Here is a 10,854-nt window from a genome sequence, read left to right on the forward strand (position 1 = left end):
TTTTACAGCCGTTTTGCAGCTCAAAGAGCGTTTCATATGTGGAAGAAACTTGTTTTTTGACTTATCCTAAGAGAATTTTCAAATTTTTTTTTGACTTCTGGTCTTTCATTTGCGTTTCGGCTGGATTTTCGCAACTATTTTTTTAGAAACTAGTCAAATCAGATATTTACTGTTGCATGAGCTTTACAGGGCATAATGGGTTTTGCTAGAGTCAAAAGTTTATGTTTTGAGATGTGCCATAGAATTTTGTGGTTGTTTACGTTGAACAAGGCCTAAGTTTGGCTTTTTTTCTCAGTATCCAGATAAGTGCGAAAGTAATTTTTGCATAAATTTTGTAGGGCAAGACCTTTGGTATAAATGGGAAGGTTTACGATTTTGATTCACCCTTTATTAGAAAATGGTCAAATCAGGGATTGACTTTAGTATGATTTTTATAGGTCATTGTCTCATTGGTACTCCTGCAGGTTTACCTGGTTTTGAGAAATTGCTTCTCGTTCTCCTGCATTTTGCAGACTTCCAACAAAGCAACTTTTTTGAGTCTGTCTCTGCCACTTCCAGATTGAACATTCACTATGGACAAACTGCAAAAAGCAACATTGCACTTTTCGATCTCAATTTAAGGCAGGCACTAGCGCTTCTTCGTCTTTAGTCGTTCGGCAGCTCAAAAGACAATCTGGGACATTGAATTGTACAAAAGCATTTTATTGCATCAACTAAGCAAAAAGTACATCAAAAGTACATTAATTCTCCAATTAAAGTGTACATGTTCACTCGTCTAACACTTTGTATTTAAGAGTGGGGAAGGTTCTGAGCCGCAGCAGCTCCAGCTCCGCTTGAAGAACCAAGATTTCGTTGTGGTTCTTCTGAACCTTCAGAACTAGTTGGTTTCGATTAAGCATTGCACTCATTCTGAAATAACGAGTACCCTTTTCTGAACCAATTTTGTGTGAAATACTCAGAAGGATTTCTGTACTCTTTTCAAATTAAAGGAGTGGTTTTTCACGAGTGTTTCCTGCAGGATTACCTGGCTTTGAGAATTTCCTTCTCCTTCTTTTCCACTTCGTAGTCTTTCTCCACTTGATAGTGGCATAGATCGATGTTGATCTCCTTAATGAGCTGGTCCAGGTGCTTGTTACTCTCCCGGTACGTCTTCAGTTGCACCGAAATCTTCTTCACTTTGTCCTTTTTGTCTTTGATCCGGTTCTCATAAGCAGCAGCCAGCAACTCGACCTCCATCTCGTACGATTCAATGTCTTGCTTCCGGCCCAAGCTTTTGTTCTTCAAATATGACTGCATCTCTTTTGTGAACTGAAGCAAAAAAAGTTCAAAACAAATCCTCACCAGCAAATGCTCGAACTTCTTACCTTAACATTTTCAATATCGCGCTTCTGCTCGATGAAATCGTTGATTTTCATCCGCAGCTTCGTATGCTCCCATTCGATGGCCATCATGGTTCTGCGGAACTTCAGATTCTTCTCGATTGTCTTCAGCTTCAGTTTGCCTGCTTCCTGAAACCCGTACGATTCACCCTCATACAGTCTTCGGCTAGATTTCAAAAAGTTACCACAATGAGATTGTTGACGTACTCAATTTCCGCCTTGGGAACCAGAATGGCATCGGAAAAGTCAGTGAAAAGATCCCCAGTTAGCGGGATTTCCACCAATCCGCGCCTTAGAACCAACTGCATTTGCTTGTTGTGGATTAAATAAAGTCGATCAGCCCTGGTCTGATCCAGCTCAGTATTCAGAATGGCGGTTTTCTCTTTTTGAGTGGCAACGCGCTTCTGAAACGTGGCAATTGTGGCCTCGCCTTCCAGAATCTGGATCTGGGCGGCCCGCAGCTAAAACTCCTCAATCAGCCATTTTTGCAGCAAAAAAAGCCTTTGAGTTCTACCCGCATATCATATTCAATCCGGAATCTTCGGTGTTTGCAAATCAGGTGCCAAACGGTTTCATCGATGGTGGGAGGCAATCCGGCGAACAAATCCAGAGTTTCCAGAGCGTTGATATAATCGAGACACTCTTGAGTCAAGGCATAGGTGATCTCGTTGGATATAACGCATTTTGCCAGTTCGTTCAGTACTGTGGCTGTTGATATGGTGCGGAAGTTCACTTTTGGTCTTTTCCTGAAATGGGAATCCTGATTTTGAGGGCATTTAACGCTTTCAAAACAAGGATTTTCGAACGATTTGGCTTCATTGAATGGATTTTCTTATTGCCTTGACATTATTTATATATAGAAGTACTCCAAAACCAGAAGAAGCAGAAGCTTTCGGGTGTTTAAAGTGTATCACTCAAGAATAGATCTATACTTCGGCTTGATTACACCAAATAGAGACGCCTGCAATTATTGTTTAATAATGTTCAAAGTTGCCCATCTCGAAGAGATGATTTATCTGAAAAGTGCAGTCGGCTCTTTGAACCCTCGTAAATCCAAAACCAGAAGAAACAGAAACTTGCGATTTTTTAAAGTTTACCACGTAAGAATAGATCTATACTTTGGCTTAATTACACTAAATTGAAACGTCTACAATATTTTTTTTATAATATTCAAAGTTGCCCATCTCGAGGAGATGATTTATCTGAATAGTGCAGTCCGCACTTTGAAACATCGTAGCTCCAAAACCCGAAGAAACTTGATATTTTTGAAAGTTTACTACACAAGAATAGATCTAAACTTCGGCTTAATTACACTAAATTGAGACGTCAGAAATTATTTTTTTATAATGTTCAAAGTTGCCCATCTCGAGGAGATGATTTATATGAATAGTGCAGTCCGCACTCTGAAACATCGTAGCTCCAAAACGAGAAGAAACAGAAACTTGCGATTTTTTTAAGTTTTCTACATAAGAATAGATCTATACTTTGGCTTAATTACACTAAATTGAGACGCCTACAATATTTTTTTTATAACGTTCAGAGTTGCCCATCTCGAGAATATGATTTCGCTGAAAAGTGCAGTCCGCTCTTTAAAACTTCGTAGCTCCAAACCCAGAAGAAACAGAAACTTGATATTTTTGAAAGTTTACCACGCAAGAATAGATCTATACTTCGGCTTAATAACACTAAATTTAAACGTCTACAGTTATTTTTTCATTATACTCAAAGTTGCCCATCTTAAGGAGATGATTTTTTGATAACTTTCAAACTGGGCAACAGATGTCTGTGATCTCTTTAGAGTATCACTTATTTTGGTTTACGTTGTTGCCTAATTTAACATAATTCCCAGGTTGCAGTGACTTTTTCGAAATTTAGTTATTAAAAATTGCCCATATCTAAATCTGCAACTTCTGTCTTTTTTCTTTAGAACTTTATAACCTTCAAACCGACCAAGATCAGTATTTGAAATTTTCGGACGATGTAACACAAATATACGGCGACGCCGGTGCCAAATTTCACTATAATCAGATATTTTATAAACTTTTTACAAATTCTCAAAGTTGCATGGGCAACTTTGCCAACTTGCCTTTCTTGCCTCCTTTGACAATATGCCAACTTGCATATCCGTTCCTCAGTGGCTTTTCTGAATAGTGCAGTTTGTGAATAGTTTTTGAAAATTTATCAATTTGAAACTACTGGAGGTAAATTTGTGAAAATCTCCAACCATATTTCGCACATATATAGTCACATATGTGCGAATTTTCAGTCAAATTGGCAATGTTGGAAGTGTGCCTGTGTCTTTGAAAATTCGTATTCGTATATCCAAATTAGCAAAGATCTTGTATGATGTTTAACATACAGATCAGCACACACTGTTGACGAATTTCGCAAAATTTATAGAACACAGTAAATTTTTTTAATGTTCAAAATTTCCCATATTTAGACCTTGGCGGTCAAGTGTGCAGTTCTTTCTCGAAAAATTGACAACTTCCAAACCAAATAAGACATTAATTCAAAATTTGGCAAATTTATAACCAGAACCTCGCTTTACGACTGTGTCGAATTCCATAGAATTCTGAAGGCGCATCGAAGCTGACTTTTTTTTAAATTAAATTTTTTTTAAATTGTGAGCTCCATAAGTAATTGAAAACCTCCACACATTTAGGCAAAATTGACTTACTTGTACAATTTATACGCCTGCTCCTGGATCACTGGAGACATATCCTGGAAATCCCTCCTGTAAGCCTTCTCCAGCTGTTTTTCCTTGCTCTGCATCGTTTCCATGTTGTTTCTGCACTCCCCAAGGGCTTCCTGGATTCGAGTGATGAGCCTCTGGTTTTCCTCCACGGCTAGCTCGTAGTCCCGGATTTGCTTCCTGGACAACCTGAGTTGTTCTGGAAGAATCTGGAAACTCCCCCAATACTCACATAATGTTCCTCTCAGTCGCATCCAGTTCAATGCGGCCGTTCTGGATCACTCTCTGCCTGTTCACCATGAGGTTTTCCTGGTTCATTCCAGAGTCGATGTAGAACTTGAATTTCGTGCAGTCGTAGAGCTTCTGGTTGAACTTCCGGATAGAGTCACGCAGGTTGAGGGAGAGTTTTCCAAACTCCACCTCTAGCAGGCTTTTGTACTTTTCGCGCTCGGTCTTCAGTTGGACCACTTTGTCCTCGTACTCCCGAATGGCTCGCAAGTCGTCTTCGATGAATTCCTCCGGGCTTTTTTCCAGCTGAAACCGCCCCAATTAGCAGCCAACTGTAGGGGGCAGGTTTTTTATCATTACCAAACACTTGGGCTTGGGAACGTCCTTCTTCAGCTCGTCCTCCCATCGGATTTCCAGAACGCCATTCATCATGGCCATGAGGGCGCGTTCCCGGAAGTCATCAGCTAGCAGCAGAAGGCGAAGCCGCTCTTCTTCAGCTGCTTTGGCGTCTAGAAGAGCCTGCTCGCTAGGGGAAACGTATGGCCCAACTGGCACTTCTTCATCAGCCACTCGGAGAATGTCGGTTTCCACATTTTCTATCTGTTAAAAGAAAAATCTTGGCCTCGGGCGTTGACTTGTGTCTCTTGAAGCTTACTGGCTCCCATTCGGGGTCGTTGATTTCGATGTTGAGCTTCGTGTCGGAAAAGTAGTTGAACTCCGATATTATTTGGCGCAGTCGAGCGTTTTTTTCCTTGATGTTGTACATTTCCCGTTCTTTAATCGCGCGAGTGTTTTGGAAGCATTTGTTGTAGCACTGCTTCAGTCTGATCACTTCCCTCTAAAACCGGCATGATTTGGAAAATTCAGATGGGAAAACGACAACAATCTTACCTCAGCAACGGCTTGCTGCAACTCGCACTGATAGAAAGTGTTCAGTTGCCTCTGCCGATAGTGACCAGGGCTGATATCAATATAGAGTTGCGCCACACTTCCGGTGATGGCAATTTTCGTTTCCATAAACTTCTCCGGATCGACCACGTCGATTTCCTCCTGAAGGTTTAAAGCGGTAGTCAATCCGGTGTAGTCGTTCTTGGGCGGCGCTGGTCTCTTAGCCAAAATCTCCTGCAATTCCCTAAAAATATGCTGAAGCGTGAGGCCATAGCAGGGAGCAAATGGGGCGCCAATTACTCTTTAGTGAGGGTTTGCCAGGGCTCGAAAGTGTCCTGGCTGCTGAGGTATTGTTCGACTTTTCGCTGCTCTTCAATCCAGTTAAGGCGTTGGCTTCGGGCGAGATTTTCAGGAAGCAGGCAGTAGTTGGTCGCTTTCACTGCGCTGAAGATTCCCACAATGTTGTGCCATTGCACTCCTATAGATCGATGGAAAATTTGTCGATTATCATGGACAGGCAAACGGGAGCTAAATACCCAAACGGAAATCATGGAAGATAATGTTATTTTGATTATAATCGACATATTTCCTTATTTTCGTTTGATTTTGTATTTTGAACCATAATTGATAACAACCAGGAATTTGGTTCTTAGATAGAGAAGGCATGTTGCTCTAAAATCTACACAACATATTCAGGACAGAAAACAACAGCTTGAAATGTTTATTAAAGTTTAGGACAAGGACAAACTTGCTCCCAAGAATTTTGAAAACACTCAATACCTTTGGAACCAAACCCGATAGACTTGCAGTTTTGTTCTTCGGGAGAGAAGAGATAACACTCTAACATATCAGGCTAGAGATGGCATAGTAATTAATAAATCCAAAACATTGACAAGCGTGCAGGATATAGATTATCTTACATACCACGGTATCAAAAACACTCAGTATCTTATCAAGCAGCAATAGAAACATGCAATTTGATTCTCAGAAAGAAGAGGTCTGATTCTCCAACATATCTACTACATAACGTGCAGACTGTAGATAAACGCACACACAAGAGTTTTGAAAACAGTCAGTACCTTTGGAACCGAGGCAACTAGAGACTCGCAATATGGTCCCCAGATACCGAAGATATGGTGCTCTAATATATCTATATAGAGATACAATGGGTAGGATCACTTTCACAAAATTGTCTAAAATGTGGGGCATAGATAAACTCACGCAGAAGGGTTTTGAAAACCCCCAATATCTCTGGAAGCAGAACAAGTAGAGACTCGCCGGTCGGCCCACTGATAGAGAAGATACTATTTCCTACGGTGTTCTAATACGTCTAGTTAGAAATTTCATAGATAAAAATAGTTTGAAAATATTGACAAACGTGCAGACCATAGAAAAACGCACATACAAGAGTGGTTTGCACACTCAGTACCTTTGGAACCAAAGCAAATAGAGACTTGAAATTCGGTCCGCAGATAGAAAAAGTGTGATGCTCTGACATATATAGAGATGCCATTAGAAAATTGCTTACTCTGGCGGTCATAGATAGAGACTCACACGCAAGTGATTCCACACTGAATATCTGTGTAGGTACCAAAAATGGATGGATACTTGCAATTTGGTGTCAGACATAGAGGTATCATACTCTTACATATCTAGATAGAGGTCCCATAAATAAAAAGAGTTGATGTTGAGAGAAAAATTGTCGAATGTGCATGTCATAGATAAACTCACACAGAAGAGTTTCCAACACATTCAATATCTTTGCATCAAGAACGAATAGAAACTTGAAACTTGGCCCGCATAGAGACGATGAATGTTGGTCTAATATATCCAGGCAGAAACACCATAGAGAGGAAGACCTTTAGGAAACAGCGCTTTTCGAATAATCTGCGGCATTGAGGACATTTTGGTTGGCGTATTTACCCATAGGTATGTAGTAGTTCTTGATGATGTACTCCGAAACTTTGTCCTGGGCAATAATCAGGCTCTTCAGGTAGGTTTCCAGTTCTTTGCAGTCTTTCTTGTTTCGCTGCTGCTTCCTATGGTAAGCCTGAGCGTCCAGGTAGAACTCCAGCAAATCCAGCGTCTTGTTTTCGGGAGCTCGGAGGTTTTCAGTCACCAAATTTTGAACGACTGATTGAATATACTAAATAAGCACACCTTTTTCAGTGAAAACATTAACAATTGCGTCAGCGTCCACTCGCCTGAAAGTCGCTCAAGATCTTGTTCCTTTCCTTCTTGCAATGGGCTTCCTCTGCTTCAATCTTCTTCAACTTCTGTATTTCCAGCCAACACTTCCCGATGAAACGTTCCTCGATCTCGAAGCCCAATGTGGGCCTTTTGAACATCAGGGCTAGTTTGGTGCTCAGCTTTTCTTCGCGCAATTTACCCATTAACGTTTCGTCTTCTTCGTTACCAACACACTTGACGGCCGCCAGCAAACCGCCACATCCTAGTAAGTGCATGGTTTTACTACTATTACAGGCTATAAGATGGCATAATTTCGCAAACAAAAAGATCCTGCGCCTACATAGATTATAGGTATTTAGCTTCTGGAAAACAAAACGAAGTAAAAGGAGAAAACACACCTAGACTGACAATAATGCTTGCCGCCGGGTTGGTGATGGCTTTTGCGACCCCTTTGTGGAACCGATGATGAGACAAACTCATGCCAACAATGTCCTGAAAGTCTGGACTTCGGACGAAAACAAACCCATCCACACCCCAAGTGATTGCATGTTTCGTCCCGAAACTGAGCACAAAGTACTTCATTTGGTGGCCCGATTTGATGCTTCTGGTTATGAAGACACTCGGGTTCTGGAAATTCTAACTGAGATTCCTATAAAAAAATGTCCCTATCGTCTTACGCCTCGCTTGGTTTCGGCTTCCTCCACATGTCTGCAATTGAATGGTATCAGGTAGAACATCCGATCCCTATCCGGGCCCTTCTTCGCGTAGATTTTCCTGTACCAGCAATCATCGCGTGAGAAGTTGAACTCTTTGATATTGACCACTTGTTTGTCCACTATGCAGTAGCGCAGCAGGCGATTTCCTGCATAAAACTGGTCCTGCGTTACCGGAATGGCGAAGAATCGGATCATGTTCTGGGACGCCACTAGCATGTAGTCGACCACTTGTTGGCCCACATGCAAGTGCTTGATGACTTCGATTTGAGTACCTGGTAAACCCTGGAAGAGAACAAAAATTAAACGTGTTTGGTCCTTTAAACTTCGACTAAGTTAGAGAATTTATGTTCTGAAACATTCCCAGTAGGCCTGGGTAACACTGTGTCGAGTTGCGCAATTGAGTTGTTGCCGCTCTCTGAGTTAATGAGTTATACTCATCGGTTAATGAGTTGTAATACATTTGTTAAACTTTTACGTGTCCCGAGACTGAAATTTTCACATCTGAAAAAAGGTTATTAACATTTTTTTTTAATGACGTTTTACTACTTTGTAATTGTAAATAACTAAAAAAAGTAATCTAGATTTTCCCAGCAACAGAACTGAGTCCAAAGAAAGTCAACGAGTTTTTTTGTAAAATCTACCTCTTAATTTTATTGCTAAAAAGATTCAGTTTGCCAGTATTTTACAGTGTTGTTTAGAAATATTGACCTAAAAGTGAAGAAACTCCAGTTTCCAAGAGATTTCCAAATAAATGATCATAAACTTTCGTTTTTTCAGTTCGGAGAAATATGTTGGAAAAAGGCCTAGAAATAATTATTAGGGTTTTGTCCATAATTCGAAGCTGCAAAAAGCTTATAAACTTTCGCTTATTCTGTTCGTTTTTTGATAGAAAATTGTTTGATTTTTGTTCCAAAATCGAAGCTGGAAAGAGAAGAAGAAGAGAAATTTGAAAACTTTTTACAAAGCGACGAAGAATTCGAAATTTATTTCATAATTTTTCGCCGAAAATACCTTAAGATTGTCAGCATTTTTAAGTAAAACTTAAAAAAATTGAGCATTAGAAGAAAAACTAACTTGGCTAAAACAGAAAATTTCTGAAATTTGAAGACATTTTAAAAGTATTATTAACGGCCTTTAGAACAAATCTAAAAAAAGTAACATAAAAGTCATCAAAATTTTCCCAGCAACGGAACTGAGTTACTGCGCCGATGCGTTAGGTAGGCAACCCAAGCCATTTGCGCAGCACCGCGCCAACTCCTAAAAATTCACTGAGTTACCCAGGCCTAATTCCCAGTACCTACTTTTAAAATGAAGAAATCCCCCTCTCTTTTATTGCCAGTAACAAAAATATTCCCTTGCTCAAAGAAGCGAGTTGTGCCTAAGCTGAAGCCAGCTAAGGGCAGGTTTATCAACACATTGGGCTTGGCTTCATTGTGGAAAGAGACCAGCTTCAAATTGCCAGTTTCCTGCCCAACTGCCACAAATGGAAACGCTGGGTTATCCGCAATTGAGGAGATGTTGTGCTCCAGAGTGATTGAAGATATCTGGAAGCAAATTCCCAATCAACCGCTTGCAGTAGATTAAAGTGTCCCCGTTCTACCCTTTTCCCAGTGTCCATTCTGTAAGCATCCAAAATAGTTGAGGCTCTGACTACAATCACAAACTCTCCCAGTGGATTGAGGATGCAAATGTTGCTGAAACTGGACTCTCCTTTCTTCAGGAACGCCACACTTTCCAAGCTGGTGCCTGAAATATATTCCTCATTATTTTCTTGGCTTTGCTTCAGAGCGAGCTTTACCAAAAGAAACGATCTCCGAAACATCGGTGTGTCCGATGCATTTTTCATATTTTCCGCTCATGATATTGCCAATGCTCTGTTCGGTGGGGAAGCTGGAGTCGCATATCCAAGCAGATCCCACTTTCTTGTAATGCTAAAACTGCCACTTAATTCATTTTCCTTTGGGGAAAATCAAGGAGTTTACCCGAATCTCCTTGTTAGGACCGGAGACAGTTAGGCCGTGCTGGTACCAGCATATCGAGGGCGTGATTGTACCACAGATGTGGGCGTTACTTACGTCCACTACCAGTTCCAGGTAAAAATCTCTATCGAACTAAAAAAAATGGAGTATGAACGTTAAAATCCCCATCGATTTCAAACTTTCTTTTCAATATCTTCAATAATATACATTTTTGTGTGAAAGAACAGGTGGATTTACTTGGCCCCGCCTCCTGGCGGAGCTAGCGGATAACCAACGCCCAACGTCTCAAACTAGCCATTAGGGGCGGAGAACCACACGTTTCGAGCAAAATTTTCTTTTTTTTTCTCTTTCTTTGGAACATATTTATTTCAGCTAAGTATACATACTTCTTACTGTTACTTAATCTATGGATCCTTAATGCTAACATCGCTAGAGTGTCTAACACTCTGTGTACCTTAAGATATCATCATATGACTAAATCTAAACTAACCTAAGTACCTAATCTAAACCTAAACCTAAACAGCCTCTCTTGCTTACTATAACTAACTTATAATTAGCCCATGGTCCTCGATGTGGTGCAGGAACTGGTCATCGCATGGGGTCCACGTCTTCTTCTTAGACTGTGTCCGCAGGGAGAGGTCTACGGTCNCAGTTGAACTTCTTGGTGCAAGAAACCCTGACGGTGGGATTCTTGCTGTGCCGGATCCTATCCAGGAACCCTGACGTTAGGTTCCGGATGTGGTCCAGCAGGTCCTCTGTATCTAGGTCTCTTCGCAGGG

General features: G+C 40.8%; 1 protein-coding gene across 1 annotated transcript in view; it reads right to left on the minus strand.

Moving 5' to 3' along the window:
- Positions 1 to 681: 681 nt before the first annotated feature.
- LOC109534993 (cilia- and flagella-associated protein 43) overlaps positions 682 to 10,854 on the minus strand; it is a 13,788-nt gene continuing 3,615 nt past the window's right edge. Inside the window, exons 5-23 of the mRNA XM_019900799.2 lie at positions 10,079 to 10,207; positions 9,895 to 10,027; positions 9,697 to 9,842; positions 9,398 to 9,640; positions 8,058 to 8,378; positions 7,779 to 8,007; positions 7,395 to 7,642; positions 7,114 to 7,336; positions 5,491 to 5,668; positions 5,194 to 5,434; positions 4,958 to 5,140; positions 4,663 to 4,902; positions 4,307 to 4,608; positions 4,060 to 4,254; positions 1,894 to 2,125; positions 1,565 to 1,840; positions 1,365 to 1,508; positions 1,025 to 1,308; positions 682 to 909 (exon numbers count right to left, since the gene is read on the minus strand). Coding sequence (XP_019756358.2) covers positions 768 to 909; positions 1,025 to 1,308; positions 1,365 to 1,508; positions 1,565 to 1,840; positions 1,894 to 2,125; positions 4,060 to 4,254; positions 4,307 to 4,608; positions 4,663 to 4,902; positions 4,958 to 5,140; positions 5,194 to 5,434; positions 5,491 to 5,668; positions 7,114 to 7,336; positions 7,395 to 7,642; positions 7,779 to 8,007; positions 8,058 to 8,378; positions 9,398 to 9,640; positions 9,697 to 9,842; positions 9,895 to 10,027; positions 10,079 to 10,207 — 4,089 coding nt within the window. The 3' untranslated portion in view covers positions 682 to 767. The remainder of the gene's footprint in view (positions 910 to 1,024; positions 1,309 to 1,364; positions 1,509 to 1,564; positions 1,841 to 1,893; positions 2,126 to 4,059; positions 4,255 to 4,306; positions 4,609 to 4,662; positions 4,903 to 4,957; positions 5,141 to 5,193; positions 5,435 to 5,490; positions 5,669 to 7,113; positions 7,337 to 7,394; positions 7,643 to 7,778; positions 8,008 to 8,057; positions 8,379 to 9,397; positions 9,641 to 9,696; positions 9,843 to 9,894; positions 10,028 to 10,078; positions 10,208 to 10,854) is intronic.

This window comes from Dendroctonus ponderosae, unplaced genomic scaffold (genome assembly GCF_020466585.1).
Source record: "Dendroctonus ponderosae isolate FM_Combo_2020 unplaced genomic scaffold, Dpon_F_20191213v2 Dpon_F_20191213_1, whole genome shotgun sequence".
Lineage (NCBI taxonomy): Eukaryota > Metazoa > Arthropoda > Insecta > Coleoptera > Curculionidae > Dendroctonus > Dendroctonus ponderosae.